Source organism: Giraffa tippelskirchi, chromosome 5, assembly GCF_054371585.1.
Source record: "Giraffa tippelskirchi isolate mGirTip1 chromosome 5, T2T-mGirTip1v1.2.pri, whole genome shotgun sequence".
NCBI lineage: Eukaryota > Metazoa > Chordata > Mammalia > Artiodactyla > Giraffidae > Giraffa > Giraffa tippelskirchi.
Genome location: NC_137279.1, coordinates 36,267,435 through 36,289,996, shown reverse-complemented (window position 1 = coordinate 36,289,996; position 22,562 = coordinate 36,267,435). Strand labels below are relative to the sequence as shown.

Sequence of the window (22,562 nt, the reverse complement as noted above, 5' to 3'; positions counted from 1 at the left end):
TTGAGCAAATCCAACTCTGTTACACTCACAGAAATCAACCATTACAGACTCTTCAAATAATAATGCTTAATACTTTAGATTTGCCATATTTATTTATTTTTCCTGGAAAAATAAATGACAATTTCCTAAAATCTAAGTGGCTAGTGTCACTACTCCATGCTTATAAAATACTTCCATGAATACAATGTTAAAATCAATTTTATTCTGCCAAGTGCTTTCAACTTTATAAAATAAATATAGGTGTATTATATGTTCTATACGTGCATATACACATACACACATTATGCATATGAGTACACACAAAGAAACGCACTGGGCATGTGAATGTCGTCTTTTAGAAATGTTTTGGTGGGGAAAAAAACATGAGAATCACCTACCCACAGTGAGCCTGCCAACAAGTTTACCTAAGTACTTGAACCACAAAAGATACAAATGCAGGGGAGACTGTGCCAGAGGTACGAGTGAGAGGTTTCCAGGAGACAGGAGACTGGCCACAGCTCTTCTCCTAAAGAGGAGCTCCCTGAATTCATCAAGATATTAATGACCTTTTTTAGATTTTACTTTTTGGCCACATCACACGGCATGTGGGATCTTAGTTCCCCAACAAGGGATCAAACCCTTCCCCCCCACCCGCACCCCCCGTATTAGAAGCACAGAGTCTTAACTACTGTACCACCAGGGAAGTCCCTTAAAAGCCTTTTGATTGCCAGCCTCTGGTTAACTGACTTAAAAACCAAAGAGAAAATCTTAGGTGTCCAGGTATGAGGTAGAAGAGCTCCCCCAGAAGGGTGGAGATCAAACACATGAACCACCCACCCAACCCCTCCACCCCAGGCAAGGCTCTGTCTTAGCCTCAGGGAGAAACTTGAGGAGACACGATACTTCTGTACTTCAGATATGTAGAGCCTAAAAAATTAAAATTAAAAAATAGAACTCAGAGGAGGGTGGGGGGAATGGGTGAAAACGATCAAAAGGAGCAAAATTCCAGTTATAGAATAATTAAGTCATGGGGATGTAAGGTTTGAAAAAAAAGGAGAGAATTCAGCATACCAAAAAACATTAATCCTAGGGAAGGTGATAAAGTAGAATTACCATCGTCATTTATAAAGGTACATTAGCTGTTGTCTGAGGTTATTTTGGTAGAGGGATGCAGGAAAAGGACAGAAACAAAAACAAAACCTATACCTACAGGTCAGAAGAGAAGACGGTAGAAGACTCACCCATTAGAAATAAGTTGGTTTCAAAGAGCAAAATGCTGAAATTCTCGTTTAGCCCAGATCCATAAGCGTTATATAACGTATGTAAGCAACTGTACTGCTGAACACTGAGGAACTTGTACTGAAAAAAGTGAGCAGACGTAAACGAAACCATATTTACAGCTGCTTCAAATACCCTGAACTTGTATGACTGGAAGGACTCTAAGAAGATTACTTAACCCCTGTTTCTGTATCAAAGCAAGGGAGGAACTCTATGCAGACAATCGTCCAGCCATTCTTCAAGATTTATCTACTAGGCAGGAGCACTCGATCCTGGTAGAGCAGCGCAGGGACCAGCCCAGAGCCTCTGCGACGGCTTGAGCATGTGCCCACACAGGTGATGAGAAAACCCAGGTCTGCAGGAAATTTACAGGTTTTGAGCAGGTCTGGGAGAAGCTAGAGGTCAGTACTCTGGAGCTCGCCCTGGGAGGCAAAGCCCAGTGAAAAAAGTGTAAAGAAAAAGTAATCAGCCATTTTAACTCTGGCAAAGAGTTCTGTCATTAACAATCAGAGAATTTCAACGGGGAGTTCACAGAATTTATCAAGGGGAGTCTGTTCACCAATCACCACCTCAAGGATATCATGACATTATAGAGCAATTACCCCACTAATATGGCCAGAGCTGCTGGGTTGGTTCTTTAGTGAAGGGAAGAGGTCTGAAGGGGCAAGAGAAGGTAATGTGCAGTGTCACTACATGGCCAGAATCAAGACGAGGGGATGGCTATACCCACAAGTGTGCCAATTAGAGACCACAAGACCACCTATCAGGGCTTCCCAGGTGGCGCAGTGGTAAAGAATCTGCTTGCCACTGCAGGAAACGCGGGAGACTCAGGTTAAATCCCTGGGTCAGGAAGATCCCATGAAGGAGGAAATGTCAACCCACTCCAGTATTCTTGCCTAGGAAATCCCATGGACAGAGGAGCCTGGTGGGCTACAGTCCATAGGATCACAAAACAGTCAGACCCGAATGAGCCTATTATCAACTCAAAATCACAAGCCAGCTTTTAGGGTCCAGAGAGGACAGAGATGAAAACCAGGTCCTCCTTTCCTAGAAACAGAGCAAAGCAATAGTGCGGACACCTGAATACGTCCACTTGACGTCACCTGCACCATGCTGATCCCTCAGGACAGCCTCTCTTTTAATAAAGGGGAAAATTACCCCAAAGTGCTCATCTAGTTCTGAAGACAAAGAACATGATTACTTGCCTTCAGCATCCCAAGCTTAGCCTTTTTAGTATAGAGAACAGGCATCTTCCATTTAGGAATTTTGTGGAAAATATGCACTCCACTTGGTTAAAAACAAAACCAAAAATAACTGAGCGCGGTGTTCCCTCCAACACTGGACTACCCTATTCCTCCAGCCCTGGCCTCGAGTTTCACAAAAACCATCACTAAGTACCCACCCACCCTACCCCACCCCAACCCTCCCCACCCCTCACCCAACCCCCCACCCACCAGAGAACTCTTCCTTCTCTGAATAATGAAGGCTCTCTTATACTCCCAGCCAGGCAATTCTGCACCAAATTATATACAATTTTGTACTGTTTGCTAAAATTATATACAACCTTGTGCCATTTGCTAATTGTCTTGCATGTAACAAATGCATTTTCTTCCCCAAATAAGATACATAAATTACTTAGGAAGAAGGCTTAGCTTTATTCTTCAATTGTCTCTTCCTCCTGAGCACCCAGGAGACAGCTAACACATACAGCCTGAGGAACCTCCCTGGGGGGTGGGGGTGAGGGTGTAGATAGGCCCTCGGGCTGAGTGCTAGGGGGCTTTCTGTGGGTGGGTGCCCCATCACCTCTCTGGCACCCTGCGACTCTCTCTAGCCTGCTGCCAGTTCACAGCAGCTCGTCCTGTCCCCGACCAGCCACACAAGCCGCCGCTAGCCCTCGGCGGCTTCTCTGCCTGGCACCCTCCTGCTGCCTCTCCCAAGAGGCAGAAGTAGCTCACACAAGAGTGTACAACTCGGCTGGTGCCCTCATTTAATCAGGCTGCTGCAAATGGTTGGCCAAAAGCAATAAGGGCATGACTGAGAGACTGTGGGAGTTTAATATAAAAAAATTAATAAAAAAAAAAGGGGGAAGGAGGAAAGGTCTACCTTTTAATAGGGCCCTAATTACCCAACTCATAGGATCAACCCAAATGAGATGGGAGTTTATTTCGGGTTTTTTTTTTAATTATTGTTTTTTTATATATATATAAATTGCTGCTATGTGTTTTCTTTCCTCTGAGCAATTATGCAGCAAGTACGTAAAGAGGGGAAAAAATATTAATTAAATATAAGGTAATTGTGGAGTTGGCCTGGAGAGAATGAGTCTGAACTCTGGACAATCGCCGGCTACTAGGGTTTGAAGGCTGCTCAGGGCCTCCCAGAAAAGAAAGAAATAAAAATATAAGCAACCAACATGCAGATGCCGAGTGCAGCAGGAAAAGAGCAGTGCACAGAAACATTAGCAGAGCAAAGGGGCCATGGGGCTCCAAGCACCCAGAAGTCAGTGATGCCACCAACTGCTCAGGGCTCCGTGCTAGAAAGAACAGCCAAAAGTATAATGCCCAAAAGATGGTCCAGCCGCTCGCTCTTCTGGTGATCAATAGTTAAATGAGTAGATAAAAATGTGAAAAGAGACTGAGGAATAAAGGACTGAAGAGGACTAGAGTGTTCAATTTGAACTTTAGTCCAAAGTCAACCACAACTTTAGTCCAAGGGGCACTGAGGCAGGCCCCATGGGAAACAAGCTCCCAACTAAGGGACTGGCCAAGCAAAGCCTCCTCTGGCTTTCACACCAAGACCACAAGGAAGAGAACACGCAATACCAGAAGAGAGAAATGAAGCCACTGGGGGAGTGGTGGGAAGTGAGCCATACCTGGGAAGAGCAGGTGACATACAGGACAACAGTGACTCCCTCCACCAGTCCCGGCAGGGCTGGTATCACCTGGGCCTTCCTCCAGCTCAGCCAGATCCAACTCACCTCCTGCCTTGGAAAGTCTTAGCACAGAACGGAATTCAGACTTGTTCCTACCAGCTAAGGGCCTCACGTCACCTCCTCCCACTACCTCCAGAACGAGAGGGAAGGAAAACGGGTAAAACTACAGGCCCTGCTGAAACAAAAGCTTGGCGGTATATCCTTAAGCTTGCTATCACTATTCAAGGACAGAAAAAGCTCTGCAAAGTTAAACATAAAGCTGGCCCCTCTGTAAAACTTATCTTGAGAACAAGTCTTTTTTTTTGGCTGTGACACACAGTCTGTGGAATCTTCGTTCCCCAACCAGGGATTGAACCCAGGCTCCAGCAATAAGAGTGCAGAGTCTTAACTACTGGACTGCCAGGGAATTTCCAGTACAGAACAGGGCTTAATAGTCAGCCAAGAGGATTTGCAGCAGGCCTTGAAATGCAAAACAGAATGAAAATGGGGCAGGCACTAGGGCTAAGACCACCAAGGCAAATGCACTGTGTAAAGAAAATTAGCTTCAGTACTTAGTAGGCCCCTTCCCTATCAATTGTGTAAGCAGAGAATGTTGGTAGTGAGCATCACAAACCTAATTACAGGCCAGGCAGAAACAGAACTCTCATCTGTTCTTCAAAGGCCACTTGAAGTGCCCTCACTCTAAGGAACAGAATGGCTATTTCAGACAATCAAGCAGCTCGGCTTCTTGGTCAGGTCCAGCAACCTCGCTTCAGCTTAGTCTCCATAGGTTTCGGGTGTCCCACTGATTAACAATAAATAAAATGGTGCATCACCAGACCAGGGGTGGATGCTTTTCATTCCAGAAAAGACCAGGCTTTACTAAGAGGGAATCTCGCTAACCTCTGCATGCCTGAAAAGCAGTCAGAAGCGAGAGGTCGCTGATGGGCTTGGTTTCCACAGAACACCTCCAATCCTATATTCGGGGGCACTACTGATGCACGATTATAGGATCATCAGGCTTCTTTAAACTCAGTGTTTTAATTAATAGAGAATCATACTATGTATTTTAATTAATAGAGACTCATACTATATATCGTGGGTTCTTACCAGCGGCTCTCGAGGCACCACATTTTCACTTCCTGGAGCAGAGCTTGGCTGAAAAGAAAAATAAAAACAAAAGTAAGATTGCAGTGCCACCCAATGGACATCAAAAAACCAAAGGCGTGCCATTCCAGAGCGACACACACAAACAACTACCTCTGGCACTTCTCCCCAGTTTCCATACGGCGGAAAGGTCTGTGGTGGGTTCCTTGTAAGAAGTAGCCCAAGGAGCCCAAATTTCCTAGAGAACATGGAGAGAGGGCTTCCGGGTTCAGGTTCACAGTCACAACACCTCAAGAAGGCTGCATTTGGCTTCAGAAGGCCCAAGCAGCTGAGCAGCAGTGGCTGGGGACCATCATGAAACTCACAGCAATAGCAAAGTCCACAAAAGGTGTTAGGTGAGAGCCAAACTTTCATTTTGCCATCTCTGCCCACGGCCCCTCTCCATGTTGACCAGCAAGCAGAGCAAAAGTGGAGAACCAGATCCAGCCACAAGGGGGCCCCAGTTGCCTACACTTAGCATCTATTTGGAGCCAGGGCAACAGTAAACTATGAACACTGGTTCCTATTACCACCTGTCCTCAGGATACCAATTCCCAGCAGAAAAGAAAGTCGGGTTTTTGAAAATAAGCTAGTGACAAGTGACAGATAAACAGACCAATGAGAGCATGTGGCCTACTCGCCTGGTCCTAGTCTGTTTCTTTCTCTGGATCTCTCCCCTCACCCTCAAATTTACCTTCAACCCTTAGCTGACATGGCCACAGTTCAGAGAAAGGGAGAGACAGAGACAGAGGCAGACAGCCTAGGAGGAAATCTACAAATCTCCAAAGGAAGAAGACAAGCAGCTTGAGAGAGTCATGATTAGTTTACTGTTACTGATGTTCAAACCAATTCCCAATTATCCACAGATAATATCCAGACAAATGAGCTAATCTGTGGAGCCAGCCTCCAAACTCCTCCCAGCTGGTTCAGATGGCAAGTGCTAAGCCTTCTGGGGAAAAGGATGGAAGTGGAGAGAGGAAAGAGTCCAGTCCACAGAGGGTCCCCAAAGATTCCTCATGCCCAGCTGCTCCCACACAGGGAAGCAAGGACTCTGCTGGAAGGACCCTACCACCTCACCTCATCCAAGGTCCTTCTCAAGAGCCCCTTCTTCCTCAGGACAAGAAGGTGAGCAGCATAAAATTAGAAAGTATGGAAAGTAACTAGAAACCTGAGCATGCTTTCCCTCCCTCCTAAAGCTCCAGGCATCCACAAGCTGATGTATTTAGGGCTCCAGTCCACACCTCTCTTGAGTTCTACAACTTCTTGCCTTCTCCTGGGCTTAACAAATCCCATAGCAGATTCATAATCCTCTCCCTCCGCCACACATGACCTCTTCTGCTTTCCCTGTGTGGGTGAAAGTCAAACTTCCACCAAAATACACAAACTAGAATCCAAAAGACCACCCTGGGCAGCACCTCCCCTCATCTGCCAGAGCAAACACCATATCAAGTCTTCCCAGATGCCTTCCTAAACATCCATGGAATCAGGCCATCCACTTTGCTCCATTTCTTCTAACGTCACTTAGGTCCAAGCTTCCAAAAACCCCTGCCTGGACTACTGCCACAGCCTTCTCATCAGTTCACTCACATCCATGCTGGCTCTCTCTTCTAATTCAGTTTCCACCCTGCAAGCAGACTATCACTTCAAAACGATAATCTGATCTCATCCACCACCTGCCCCAGTAAACAACGACTCTAATACAGAAAAACCTTGTCAGTTTGGCCATGCGTCTCCTCTGACTACATACCATGTCTGGCACCACATTCCCCAGCCCTGCCCACAACGCACACATTCGCCTTTTCTTCCTCCGTCAAGGGGCCTTTGCACCAGCTGTTCCTTCCCTTCTCTCTGACGGCTTAACTTATCCTTCAGATGCCAGCTAAGTCACTCTTGGGAAAGCATTCCTTCTCTGACAGGAGAATATCTGTATATTCAAATCTCCTGAATATACACTCACACTGTTTACCTCTCCTTCAAGGACTAAGCCGAACTGCAATTTTAAGTGTGTGATATCCGACTGATGTCTGTGTCCTCACTGGATTATATACTCCAAGTGGGCAGAAACCGTGTCTACTCATCACTGTATCCCTGGGCCCTAGGTCAGTATCAGGCACAGGTTATGTGCTTGTTTGCTTAGTCGTGTCCAACTCTCTTTTGCAACCCTTTGGACTATAGCCCGCCAGGCTCCTCTGCCTCTGGAATTCTCCAGGCAAGAATATTGGAGTGGGTTGCCATTTCCTCCTCCAGGGGATCTTCCTGACCCAGGGATCCAACTCACTTCTCCTGTGTCTCCTACATTGCAGGTAAATTCTTCACCCGCTGAGCCACAGACCTTCCATAGATACTTGTCGAATGAATGAATGGGCAACAAAGAGCAGAATGGATTGGGTTTGAACAGATTATATAAAGTTCATTGCCTTCTAGAGGGCTTCCTTCAGTCCGTCTGGTAAATATTAAATGCAAACATTTACTTAGCTCCTTCTTCATTTCATTCTGTATGTATTGCTGATGAGGAAACTGAGGCAAAGGAGGTTAAATAACCTGCTCATTGGAAAAGACCCTAATGCTGGGAAGGATTGGGGACAGGAGGAGAAGGGGACGACAGAGGATGAGATGGTTGGATGGCATCACCGACTCGATGGACATGGGTTTGGGTAAACTCTGGGAGTTGGTGATGGACAGGGAGGCCTGGCGTGCTATGATTCATGGGGTCGCAAAGAGCCGGACACGAAAAGAGTGGGACACGAAGAGTCGGACACGACAAGAGTCGGACACGACTGAGCGACTGAACTAACTATGAACTATGATGACTCAGCTAAAAGGACGGGTACCAAAAGGACTGGAGCTCTTCTACTTAATCAAAATAATCGAGTTTTGTTTAGACCACATTTTATTAAGCAACAACCTTAATGCTATCCCATAAATAATAATGTAAGTTATGTGACTAGATGGAACTAACACAAACAGCTCTATTATTCAGGAAGCTTCATTCTGATTGAAACTAACACTTGCTTCCTGAGATACAACTAATCACTTTGAATCATAACCTCCAAGGAACTTCCCTTTAAATTAGTTCATCTCCTGAACAGCTAGTATTTGCCAGAGGAAAAACTTTAAACCATACACAGCACCAAAGAAGTCTGTTTCATCATACATCCTTTTGTACCTTTTTATGTGAGCCATGTAAATATACTCTGTTTTAAAAAACTGAGTATTAAAAAATTTAAAAAGGAGCTCCTTTCTCATCCCAACAGTCTCCTCTTCCTTGGGGACCCACCACTGAAGCTCGCTCCTTACAGTCTTTCTGGGATATTCAAAGTGTGTAAGAAGCATAGCCCCACCAAGGAGCTTAAATAGCAACACTCTCTGAATTCCTCAAACTTTGGCTTCACAGAGCCTTCTAGGGTCTTAGCACACCAAAGCCTGACCTCCAAGCCCATTCTCGGGGGCTGCTAAGAAAGGAGCAAGCATTTCCCCACATCGTATTCCAACTCACTGCTCTGTATGAGGTGAATCAGACCTTACAGTGACCTCACAGATGACTTCTTACCAATCTGAGAATTGCCTAATACGATTATTTTCCAGATTCTCTAGCTCATGCTGATACCTGTGTTGTTGAGAAAACTATTTCTTGATGACCAGGACAGGCATCATTCATCCTTACTACTCTGCATGTTGATTTCCTTGATGATACCATCTGAAATTCTTCATTATATAACTTGCTTATTAATGTCTGTCCCTGCTAGTTTTCAGTTCCTTGAAGGCAGGCACTGTACCACCTTGGTGAAAGTTGATCTTCAGCACTTAGAATGTCACTGGTATTGATACTCAATTAATATGTACTTAATTAATTTTTTAGTTAAAAAATTAAAACAAAGGAACCACTTCATATACACAGGCCAAAATGAAGCAGGCAAAGGACAATGGCAGTGGCTTTCCCTGGAGCATTTCACCAACAAAATACAAACCTGGCCAGTTTCAAAACAATGTCATGACCCAATGGATCTCAACTTTGGGGTGGAATCACCCCCAGACAGGCATTTAAAAGTGTGTGGAGGTGCTTCTGGCTGTCACAGTAACCAGAGAGCCCCACAGGCATTTAGAAGGCAGGGGTTTGGGGGGCTAAATGTCCTACAATGGACACAATGAAGGACTGCTCCATTCAAAACACCAATCGGACCCCTGGAAGAATCCTAACAAGTCCACTTCCTTATGACGAGGAGGAGGATAGACTCCCATCTTTAACACGCAGCTCAGACATGGTTTTGAAAGAGGGGTAAGGTCTGAGCAGCCAAACTGCTTGTCAGAAGCTGAACCAAGTCCACACAGATCCATGAGTCTCACCAGTCCAGCTTTATTCAAGAATTTAGCTCAATTAAAAAATACAAATATCAAATCATGCTGTACACCTGAAATTAATATAATGCTGTATGTCAAGTAAAAAACCTCAATAAATTTTAAAAAGAGAACTTTCATGGGGGTCTAGTGGCTAAGACACCATGCTCCCAGTCCAGAGGGCTCAGGTTCAATCCCTCGTCAGGGAACCAGACCCCACATGCCACAACTAAGAGTTTGCACGCCACAACTAAAGATCCCATGTGCAACAACCAAGACCCAACACAGCCAAATAAATTAAATAAAATATTTTCTTTTAAAAAAGAACTTAAAGGAAAACATGGTCACAGTAAGGACAGAAATGTGAGGTATAAGAAGAAAGTAGGACTTCTAGAGATGAAAAAACATATCTGAAATAGAAATTTCACTGAATGGTAACGATAGTAGATTAGATACTGCAGGAAAAAAAAGTAAGCACACTTGAAAACACTGCAGCAGAAACTGATTAAAATGAAGGATGGTGGGGGACCTCAAAGAGAAAAATATCTGAATAACGACTGAAAAGTTTCTAAGTTTGATGAAAACTAGAAACTCACAGATCCAAGAAGCTCAGCAAACCCCAAGCAGAACACAGAAGTATACTAAAGTACACCATAACCAAATTTTAAAAATATATGAAAATGGAAAAATATAAGCAGCCAGAAAAAAAAGAGAAACATTACCTACAGATACTAATCAAGATTAAAAATGACTTCAGACTTCTGATCAATAAATGTGCAGGCCAAAAAAAAAATACAATGAGATAGTATCTTTGGCTCTTCCTCAGCACTGCCCCCTTTACAGAGGTGACAGCCATCAGGGCCACCTTCAGACCCTTCATGAGGCTCGTCAAAAAGAGGACCAAGAAGTTGAACCCACACCAGCCAGACTGATATGTCAAAATTAAGTGGAACTGATGGAAACCCAGAGGCACTGACAACAGGGTGGTCAAGAAACTCAAGGGCCAGATATGAGTGCCCAACACTGGTTACGGGAGCAACAAGAACAAAAAGTTCATACTGCCCAACGGCTCCTGGAAGTTCCTAGTCCACAACTTCAAAGAGCCTGAAGTGCTGCTGACGTGCAACAACCTTTCTGTGCTTAGGTCACTACTCACAATGTCTCCTCCACGAACTCAAAGCCAGTGTGGAAAGTGCAATCTTGCCGGCCCTCAGAATCACCAATCCTATGCCAGGCTGCCCAGCAAAGAAGATGAACAGACAGCTCATGTGCACACTCCGTTTGTGTTAATAAAACCACAAAAACTTGGCCATCTGGCATTTCAAAAAAAATCTTTAAAATGCCCACAGAGGGCAGGACACAACACCACTGTCAACCTGAAATTCTATATCTAATTAAATTCTTTCAAAAATGAATACAAATTAAAGGCTTTTTCAAAAGGAAAAAGAGGCAGTGGTCATCAACAGTATATTTGTAACACAAGAAATGGTAAAAGAAATTATTTAAGCAGAAGAAAAACAATACTGGATGGAAACTTAATCTATATGAAAGAAGAACGTTAGAAATGGTCAACATGTTAGCAAAAATACAAAATATTTTTATTTTTAAAACATAATTTAAATGTACTGTGAGGTTTATGTCATATGTAGTAGTAAAATCTATGACACATAGTATAACGGATAAAAGGAAAAACAGAAGCATATTTCTGTTAGGTTCTTATACTATATGTGAATTATTTAATAGTATATCATTTGAAAATAGGCTGTGGTAACTTAAAGTAACATATTGTAAACCTTAGAGAAATCATTAATTAGTAAAAAAAAAAAAAAAAAAACTGGTAGAGGTACAGCCAAATCAACAGTAGAGATAAAATGAAATCGAAACAATAATTCAATCCAACAGAAGACAAAAAAAGAGAAAATAAAGAACATGAAAAAAAAATTGCAAGATGGTAGACTTAAACCCAACCACATTCATATTTACCTTGAGTACAAATGAAACACTCCTATTAAAAGGCACAGACTGTCAGACAGGGTGGTGAGAAAACCCAAGACTGAGCTCTAGACTGCCCATAAGAAGCCCATTTTAAACAAAATGACACACACAGCTCAAAAGCCAAAGGATGGAAAATGATAGACCATGCAAACACTAATCATAAGAAAGCTGTACTGGCAATATTAATCTCAGACAACTTCAAACTAACAGATATTACCAATGATAAACAAGGACCTTTTCAAAATAAAGGCATTAAGAAGACAAAATAATCACAGAAAAAATATGCTGAACTGACAGCATATTAAAAAGTGGAGACATAACTTCGCCGACAAAGGTCTGTATAGTCAAAGCTGTGGATTTTCCAGTAATCGTATGTGGATGTGAGAGTTGGATCGTAAAGAAAGCTAAGCATGGAAGAACTGATGCTTTTGAACTGTGATGTTGGAGACGACTCTTGAGAGCCCGTTGGACTGCAAGATCAAACCAGTCAATCCTAAAGGAAATCAGTTCTGAATATTAACTGGAAGGACTGAAGCTGAAGCTCCAATACTGTGACCACCTGATGTGAAGAACTGACTCACTGGAAAAGACCCTGATAATGGGAAAGATTGAAGGCAGGAGGAGAAGGGGACGACAGAGAATGAGATAGCTGAATGGTATCACCAACATGACACACGTGAGTTTGAGCAAGCTCCGGGAGTTGGTGATAGAGAGGGAAGCCTGGCACACTGCAGTCGATTGGGTCACAAAGAGTCAGACACGACTGAGTGACTGAAGTGAACTGAATGAAAATGAAAACACAACACATCTAAATTTGTGGAATACAACTAAAGCTGTGCTTAGAAGGAAGTTTACAGTTTTAGTTAGTGACTTTAGAAAAGAAGCTAGAGAAAGAACAAGTGAAACCCAAGGTAAACAGAAAGAAATAAAGTTTAAAACTTAAAAACAACAGAGGAAAATCAATAAAGTAAAAACCATTTTTCTGAGGAATACTAAGACTGATAAATCTGTAGCCAGATTGATCAATTAAAAAAAAGACATTAATTTCCAATATTAGGAATGAAAAGGGGGAAATCTCTGCATATTTTATAGACATCTAAAAGATAAGGGAGGGCCACAACTACTGATCCTGTGTGCCTACAGCCCATGCTCCACAACAAGAGAAGCCACCACAAAAAGCCCCAAAACCACAAGGAGTAGACCCCACTCGCCGCAAATAGAGAAAGCCTGCACAAAGCAACAAAGACGCAGAGCAGCCAAAAACAAAATAAATAATTAACTTCTTTTTAAATAAAAGATAATGGAGGGACTTGCCTGGCAGTCCGCTAGTTAAGACTTCACCTTCCAATGCAAGGAATACAGGTTGGATTCCTGGTCAGGGAGCTAAGATCTCACGGCCAAAAAACCAAAACATAACACAGAAATAATACAACAAATTCAATAAAGACTATAGAAATGGTCCACAATGGGGAAAAAAGAAACCTTAAAAAAAAAAAAAGAATATTATGGAACACCTTAAAAACGTATTTGACAACTGAAATGACAGCAAATTCCTTGAGACACATTATGTCAAAGCTGACCCTAGAAAAAAAGCAGAAAGCATGGAGTCTTAACCACTGGACTGCCACGGAAGTGCCCAGGAATAGCAGTCTTACACAGACTATTTCAGAAAGGAGAAAAGAAAGGTGAGGGAGCTCCCTGGTGGCCTAGTGGTTAGGATTCTGGGCTTCAACTACTGCGGCCCAGGTTCAATCCCTTGTCTAGAAACTAAGGTCCTGCAAGCTGCATGGCACAGCCAAAAAAAAAAAAAAAGATAAAAATTCCCAACTCATTCTGATAGGCCAGTATTACCTTGACAGTTAGATACACATTTCTCTCTCTCTTACACACACACACAAACTATAAATCAGTATCAGTTAGCCCTCTATATCTATGGATTCAACTAACCACAAACTGTGTAGTATATTATATACTGTACTGTGTATTTATTGAAAAAGAAATCCAAGTATAAGTGGACCAATGCAGTTCAAACTCATGTTATACAAGAGTCAACTATACTTCATTTACACTAGGAGAAACATATAGGTAACAGATGAATGGAACAGAAGACAGTTCTATTATATACTATTTTTCAATTTTTTTTTACAAAGATGGCAAAATCAACAAATGATGCTGGAACAACTGATATTCATATGGGGAAAAACATTAACCTCAGCCTTTACCAATATACATATGAAAAGAGATGCTTAATGTTATTTTTCATGACAGAAATGCAAAGAAAAACCACAACGAAATACCACTACACACTCACTCAAGCTACACACTCCAACGGCTAAAATTAAAACAGACAGGGACTTCCCTGGTGGTCCAGTGGCTAAGACTCTGTGCTCCCAATGCAGGGGCCCTGGGTTCAATCCCTGGTCAGGGAACTAGATCCCATATGCTTCAATGAATACCTGGTGCAGTCAAATAAATAAATAATTTTAAAAAAAATTAAAAAAATAAATAAATAAAAAAAATTAAAACAGACAGACAATACGAAGTGTTGGTATGGGTGTGGGGCAATCAGAATGTTCATACATTGTTCAGTTCAGTTCAGTTCAGTCGCTCAGTCGTGTCCGACTCTTTGCGACCCCATGAATTGCAGCACGCCAGGCCTCTCTGTCCATCACCAACTCCCGGAGTCCACCCAAACCCATGTCCATCAAGTCGGTGATGCCATCCAACCATCTCATCCTCTGTCGTCCCCTTCTCCTCCCGCCCCCAATCCTACCCAGCATTAGGGTCTTTTCCAATGAGTCAACCCTTCGCATGAGGTGGCCCAAGTATTGGAGTTTCAGCTTCAACATCAGATCTTCCAATGAACATCCAGAACTGATCTCTTTTAGGATGGATTGATTGGATCTCCTTGCAGTCCAAGGGACTCTCAAGAGTCTTCTCCAACACCACAGTTCAAAAGCATCAGTTCTTCGGCGCTCAGCTTTCTTCACCGTCCAACTCTCACATCCATACATGACCACTGGAAAAACCATAGCCTTGACTAGACGGACTTTTGTTGGCAAAGTAATGTCTCTGCTTTTAAATATGCTATCTAGGTTGGCCATAACCTTCCTTCCAAGGAGTAAGCGTCTTTTAATTTCATGGCTGCAGTCACCATCAGCAGTGATTCTGGAGCCCAAAAAATAAAGTCTGACACTGTTTCCACTGTTTCCCCATCCACTTCCCATTAAGTGATGGGACCAGATGCCATGATCTTAGTTTTCTGAACGTTGAGCTTTAAGCCAACTTTTTCAATACCAAAGGAACATTTCATGCAAAGATAGGCTCGATAAAGGACAAAAATGGTATGGACCTAACAGAAGCAGAAGATATTAAGAAGAGGTGGCAAGAATACACAGAAGAACTGTACAAAAAGGATCTTCACGACCCAGACAATCACAATGGTGTGATCACTCACCTAGAGCCAGACATCCTGGAATGTGAAGCCAAGTGGGCCTTAGAAAGCATCACTACAAACAAAGCGAGAGGAGGTGATGGAATTCCAGTTGAACTATTTCAAATCCTCAAAGGTGATGCTGTGAAAGTTCTGCACTCGATATGCCAGCAAATTTGGAAAACTCAGCAGTGGCCACAGGACTGGAAAAGGTCAGTTTTCGTTCCAATCCCAAAGAAAGGCAATGCCAAAGAATGCTCAAACTACCGCACAATTGCACTCATCTCACATGCTAGTCAAGTAATGCTCAAAATTCTCCAAGCCAGGCTTCAGCAATACGTGAACCGTGAACTTCCAGATGTTCAAGCTGGTTTTAGAAAAGGCAGAGGAACCAGAGATCAAATTGCCAATATCCGCTGGATCATCAAAAAAGCAAGAGAGTTCCAGAAAAACATCTATTTCTGCTTTATTGACTATGCCAAAGCCTTTGACTGTGTGGATCACAATAAACTGTGGAAAATTCTGAAAGAGATGGGAATACCAGACCATCTGACCTGTCTCTTGAGAAACCTGTATGCAGGTCAGGAAGCAACAGTTAGAACTGGACATGGAACAACAGACTGGTTCCAAATAGGGAAAGGAGTACGTCAAGGCTGTATATTGCCATCCTGCTTATTTAACTTACATGCAGAGTACATCATGAGAAACGCTGGGCTGGAAGAAACACAAGCTGGAATCAAGATTGCCGGCAGAAATATCAATAACCTCAGATATGCGGATGACACCACCCTTATGGCAGAAAGTGAAGAAGAACTAAAGAGCCTCTTGATGAAGGTGAAAGAGGAGAGTGAAAAAGTTGGCTTGTGTTAGTGGAATGAAAAACAGTATAACTTTGCCAAAGCTCCAATATTCTGGCCATCTGATGTGAAGAGCCAACTCACTGGAAAAGACCCTGATGCTGGGAAAGACTGAAGGCAAAAGCGGAAGGGAAGCAGCAGAGAATGAGATGGTTAGATAGTATCACCAACTCAACGGACATGAATCTCAGCAAACTCTGGGCAACCGTGGAAGTTAGAGAAGCCCGGTATGCAGCAGTCTATGGGGTCGCAAAGAGTCAGACATGACTTAGTGACTAAACAACAACAAGGACAACAACTTTGCAAAACAAGAACACAATCTATTACAGAGCTCAACATACATTTATCATGTGACCCAGCAATTACACTTGGAGGTATTTACCAAGAAAAATGAAAACTTATGTTTCCACAAACACACATGAATATTTATAGTAGCCCCAAACTAGAACCAACTATGTGGGGAAGAGACTCCGAGATGGCTCCCATGATCCCCATCTCCTGGTATTCATGCCCTTGTGTTGGCCCTTTTGAGTGTGGGCAGGAACTGTGACAGGTTTCTGGCCGATATAGTATGGTGACAGAACACATGTAATTACACGTACGTGATTACATTACGTTAGACCGTAATACTCTTGCCTGGAAAATCCCATGGACGGAGGAGCCTGGTAGTCTACAGTCCATGGGGTCGCTAAGAATCGGACACGACTCAGCGACTTCACTTTCACTTTTCCCTTTCATGCACTGGAGAAGGAAATGGCAACCCACTCCAGTATTCTTGCCTGGAGAATCCTAGGGACGGCGGAGCCTGGTGGGCTGCCGTCTATGGGGTCGCACAGAGTCGGACACGACTGAAGCGACTTAGCAGCAGCAGCAGCAAGACCGTAATGTCCACTCACCTCTGAGGAAACAAGTGGCCATCCAGGGAAGACTCATGTGGCAAGAAACTGAGGGTGGCCTCTGGCCGACAGATGGTAACAAAATGGGGTCCTCAGTCCACAAGGAGCCAAATGCTGTCAACAACCACATGAGCTCGGAAGCAAATCCTTCCCCAGTCAAGACTCAGATGAGATCACAGCCCTGACAGACAGCTTGACTGCTGCCTTGTGAGACACAGCTAAACTGTGTCCTGACTCCTGACCCACAGACACTGCAAGACAATTAATGTGTGCTGCATGAAGCTGCTAAATTTGTAATAACATTGTTAGACAACAGGCAATTAATATACACCAAATGTCCATTAAGTGGTGAACAGATCAACTGAGCTGCCGATTTACCTATACAATGGAATACTACACACTAGTAAAAAGTAATGAATTACTGATACACGGTGGTGGTGGTGGTTCAGTTGGTCAGTCATGTACAACTCTTACAACCCCATGGACTATATAGCCCACAAGGATCCTCTGTCCATGGGATTTCCCAGGGAAGAATACCGGAGTGGGCTGCCACTTCCTCCTCCAAGGGATCTTCCTGACCCAGGGATCAAATCCACATCTCCTGCATTGAAGGCAGACTCTTCACTGCTAAGCCATATGTACAACAATATAAAATTTCCCAAACACTATTCTGAGCAAAAGAAGTGAGACATAAAAGATTATATACATTATGAATACATTCATATATAATTCTAGGAGAGACATATACCATCTATTAGTGGTAAAAAAGCAGCTCAGATTTCCTGAGGCCAAAGGCTAGGATTTTCTGGGGAAGCAGAGTAAGGGAACACTTGGGAATACTGGAATTGTTTTGATCTTGACTGTGGTGGTGGTTAAACAGGTATATATACATTTGTCAAAACTGACCACAAGACATCTATTTGAAATCCATGGTAAAGCTTTGGCCACAAAGACTCAGTCAGTCAAAAAGCTATTAACATACGGTTAAGTCAGGATGGGGCAACGTTTTGGGGACTGGACAGTAATAGGAGGGACGCCAGAGAGGTTTCTGAGGTCCCGGTTATGTTTGATTGCTTGATCTGAGTACTGGTTACACAAGACTGTGTTCGCTCTGTGAACATTCACCAAACTGTACACATAATTAGTGGACTTCCTGGGTGTATGTTAAACACCAATAAAAAGTTTTTAAAAAATTTTAAAGGCTAGGGAAATCAACCTAAATTATACTAAAGAGGCAAATCAATGCACTCCTTATTTCTTCATTGGATCCTAAATTTGTTTTTTATTGGAAACATTTGAATGTGCTCTGTACTAATAAATAATATTTTAACAATACCAAACTTCTTGTGCTGATAGTGGTATTATGGTTATGTAGAAGAAGAACCTTACTCTTACGAAAGACAAGGTGAAGTATTCTAGAACGAAATACATGTCTGTAACTATCAAATCCTTGCCAAAGAAAAGAAAAATATAAACAGACTGAAATAGAGCAAATTCAGCAAAAGGTAAACAATGCATCTTGTAAGCTTTTATGAGAGTTTTAGAGAAATTCTCTGGATTATTCTTTCAACTTTTCTATAGGTTGAAAACTTTTCAAAATAGTGAGGGACAAAATATGTTGTTTGAACTTGTTATTCAAGAGTTCAGTATCTTCCAAAACTGCATGCAGAGACCTGGAGAAGGAAATTAACATTCACAACATGAGTACTTAAAATGCACCACATACTCTTAACATCTGTTAACTTCAGTCAACCCTCAAAGCAACCTTCTAGGTTAATTATTATTACTCCCATTTTACAGAGAAGAAAACTGAGGCTCAGAGAGGTGCAGTGGTAAGTCCAAGAGTGAGTGAGTGAGTGCTAGAGTTCAAACCAAAGTCAATCAGGAAAACAAGTCTTCCTCTCCATAACATCTTTGCTGTACTCTTCTTCCTTCCCTGCTTCTGTGTTTTTTCAGTTCAAAATCGACTACATCCAGTGAACGTGAACAGATCTGAAACCTACATTCCGTAATAATTCTCAATACTCAACAACCATTAAACCGTCAGATTGAACCATACCTCTTCTCTTCACTAAAGACAGAAAAGCTGGTGGGAAAGTACAGAAATAGGGATAACATTTCCTGTTCCTATGGGCTATAACATGTACAGACTAAAAGGGACTTTGATAAGAGATCAGCCTTGCAAAACAGAGTAATGGAGAGTAAATACAACAATAGTACGAAGCAATAAATGCAATTCCAACAGACTGTTTTGAAGACAGACTAGAACAACTATACCCTTATGAAAAAGTAAGTGTATCAGTGAAATCTATGTTACAAAGGACAGCAAGGATAATCACTAGGTAGGGTATTCCTTTAAATTTTAAGGTGATTACTTCAGAGCAAATAAAACTTTAGTGAACTTCTGGTCAACATATGAAAACTCATACTCCCAAAAATGTTACAACAGGGACTGAGGAATGGCTTAGATGGCTTGTGAGTGAAACTCCAGAGTTTACTACACGGAATACTAATCGATAATGCTATGTCAGGCACTGTTCTAAAACAAGTTAATTCATTTAATCCTCAGACCAGTGCTATGAGATAGGCACTAGTATTGTTCCTATTTTACAGATGCGGAAACTAAGGCCAAAGAAGTAACTCGTCCAAGACCAACACAGTTGGTAAGTAGTGGGGCTAGGATTCTAGCCCAGTGGGGACGGCTTCAGAGTGCATACTTTTAACCACTGCTCTATACTGCCTTTCAAAGAAAGTGTTGGTTATCTACCCTCAATCTTTCAAAACAAGAGATTGATGCCACAAAGCTAACAAACTTTCTACAAGAGACAGAATACTGGCTCAATCCCACAGGTGTGATACGTTCTTCTCACATCCAAACCAGGTTTGGGGGAATATACAAACAGTTCCTTCAGTTCCACTGTGTTTTACTGGAGAAATGGGAAAACCATTGATCAGGACTAGAAAATGAAATGCGAAGCAACTGCTAAAGAGAGTTGGTTCACTTAAAAATGCATGCATTTACAGCTTATTGTCAGACAGTGACAGAATCTGGTGAGAAACATTCAAGTTTTGCCCCAGGCTGCCAGCATTTTCTGATGCAATCCCATCTCTACCAGCTTTGTAAAGGAGGGCAAAGGAGAAGCAGAGTTGAAAATCAAACAGATGCTGGCCAAGCCCCCTTCAGGACCTTCGATCCCTTCCACTTGCACAGAGAAGACAAGACCAAAGGACTCCCTGGGTGCTAAAAAGCCTTCCAGTAGCAAAAATTTTAGTAACCTTCACAGTTACAGGAAAATTACATGTTCTGGCATCCTTTAATCCCAGCCTATAGGCATTCCTAATACATAACAGTTCAGAGAAGCCCAGATTCTGAGAAGCCTCAGTATTTCAGCAAGCTAAGTGGGTTAAGGCAAGAATGAAGAGCCCCGCCCCCTCCAACTCAGGACACTCCCCACACTCCAGAATTTTCGACAATGAGAAGACCAAAGCAGCCCTCTTTATTTCTCATGTTTTACAATGCAGACATCTCTCTGAATTATTCGCTCCGCTAGCAGAAGCTGGTCTGGGGAACATGCTACTCCTCTAAGTGCAATTCCCGTAATAGACTTATCATAAAGAATGAAAGAGTAGTAAGAAACACTAAGTGGTATTCTTCTGCCAAGGAAGGAAGTGAAATACCAGTAGGCGGCTGAAAAGTCCACAGGTGTTTCAAGGAGGTGAGAAATGAACGATGAGCCCAGGTTGACACCATCTTCTTCCTCTTCTGTCCAATCCTAACTAAACTTACATATGCAGGGCTAACTAGTGGAGTCAGACACAAATCCAGGCTTAATCAGGCTCGTTACAGACCCTGCAAAATGGCGCTTAATAGCCTGTACTTCATAAAGGTTGTAATGAGCATTAAACAAGATAATAAGCGTAATTTGTCCTCGGCATGATAGCACACACTCAGTAATTGTAAAGTACCGCTTACCCCCAGTCCACCCCACCTTTGGACTACAAACGCCTTCAGAAGCCTTCTCATCCACTGCTTCCTGACAGGGGTGACCACTGTTCTTCAAGGTCCCCGGACTGGAGTGGGATTTGGCTGCATCTGTGGCTGAAAGGCTAGAGTCTTTGGCTGAGAAAACCAAACCGGGCAGCAAAGACAGATTACCAGCCATTAGCTCGGTGGCGTCTGTTGTTTACAATGAGTCCCCTTCCTACCAAGGCACTGAGAGAGTCCAAGTATATTTCCCACCCTCCAACTTAGAAGGGGAAGAGCAAAGGTGACTGAAAACGAAGAGGCTGGCAGCAGGGTGGCCTGGGAGGCTGAGGCTGCGAGAAAGTGGGAACCCTGAGGGAGTCAGGCCCCTCCCGGGACGGAAGGGCCGGGAACGATCCAGCCTCTCACCCCTCTCAAGCAGGAGCCCTCGCAGCTCAAGGCTGGGGGATTTCTTAAGGGTCCTGCCACCGCCCCAGCCAAGCACAAGTGCGTCCCGAGGGGCCGGCAGGCGGGAAGGGGGGCCCGCGGGCGCCTCCAAGCCCCGGCTCGGGAATGTGGTCAAAGAGGGGTCACCGGGGGAGGGGCCGGGCGGCGAGGACCTGGCGAGGGGCGGGGCCCCGGAGGTGGCCAGAGGTCGCGAGAGCCTGCTTCCGAGGCTCAGGGTCCCCACTGGGCTCCCAGCCACCCGCCAAGCCACCCCCCCCCCCACTCCAGCCGGGGTCCCCGCCACCACGACTGGGCAACCCCACTCCCCTTACCTGGCTCGGCTGCTCAGCCTGCTCCGAGGACGCCATCTTTCTGAGGCCTGACTAATCTATCGCCGCTGGGCGAGGCTTCTCCCAAGAGCCCTCGCTCTCGCTCTCTGCTCAGACTAATGTAGCCGGAACTGAGCTGTCGATGAGGGGGCGGGCGGGTCACTGTGGGAGAAGAGGGGAACTCTCACCACAGGGTCAGCATGCGCTATTTCCTTTAGGTCTCTCCTTTACAGCAAAACCGAAGTCTATCCTTTTTGCATTCTTATATGTGTATTACACTTACTGGATTAAATCTCTGCCCATGGGCACATGTAGGGACACGCTAAGTAGTTAATGAATGTGAAGAGACTTGGAAATTAATCAACTGATGATTTAGTTCAGTATCATTTGTTGAGTGCTTACTATTGGCTATTTGGTAGGTGCGAGAAATAAGATACAAGACTCAACTCCTGCTTTCGAGTCCAGGCCAAATACACACACTCACACACACATAATTAAAACATCTTGGAGATAGGAGTCTGATAACTGTCTGCAGGTCTATTAGAAGAACTCAAGAGGAGAGTGCTTTTGGGAGAGCCGGGGCTTCTACGAACCGTTATTACTTTAGAGTGGTTGAGTTGTTAGATTTTAAGCCAACTGTGACATTACACGAAAGACCGGTATACATTAGAAACATCAGTCAGTTCATATCACAGTTGTGTTTTGATCAGTGACAGCGTATTCAAAAGCATTGCCTCAGTTAACAATTCTTCCTACCAAACACTGTTTTAAATGTATTTTTCTTTGAGATAATATCTGATTTCCTTTAATAAAATATGAAAGGGATTGACCCTGAATTAGTACAGGCTGATAATTATTCCTTAAGTTCAGTTCAGTTCAGTCGCTCAGTCGTCTGATTTTTTGCGACCCCATGGACTGCAGCAGGCCAGGAATAACAGGAACAACAAATTATTCCTTGTTTATGTAAAATAAACAAGGCCCCCTTTTAAGCCAGG

General features: G+C 43.4%; 1 protein-coding gene and 1 pseudogene across 1 annotated transcript in view; one reads left to right on the top strand and one right to left on the bottom strand.

Moving 5' to 3' along the window:
- PEX14 (peroxisomal biogenesis factor 14) overlaps positions 1-21,628 on the bottom strand; it is a 145,830-nt gene extending 124,202 nt beyond the window's left edge. The window contains exons 1-2 of the mRNA XM_081489416.1: positions 21,571-21,628; positions 5,276-5,323 (exon numbers count right to left, since the gene is read on the bottom strand). Of these exons, the coding sequence (XP_081345542.1) occupies positions 5,276-5,323; positions 21,571-21,606 (84 nt within the window). The 5' untranslated portion in view covers positions 21,607-21,628. The remainder of the gene's footprint in view (positions 1-5,275; positions 5,324-21,570) is intronic.
- LOC145507419 (large ribosomal subunit protein eL32 pseudogene) lies at positions 8,108-18,807 on the top strand (annotated as a pseudogene).
- Positions 21,629-22,562: the final 934 nt, after the last annotated feature.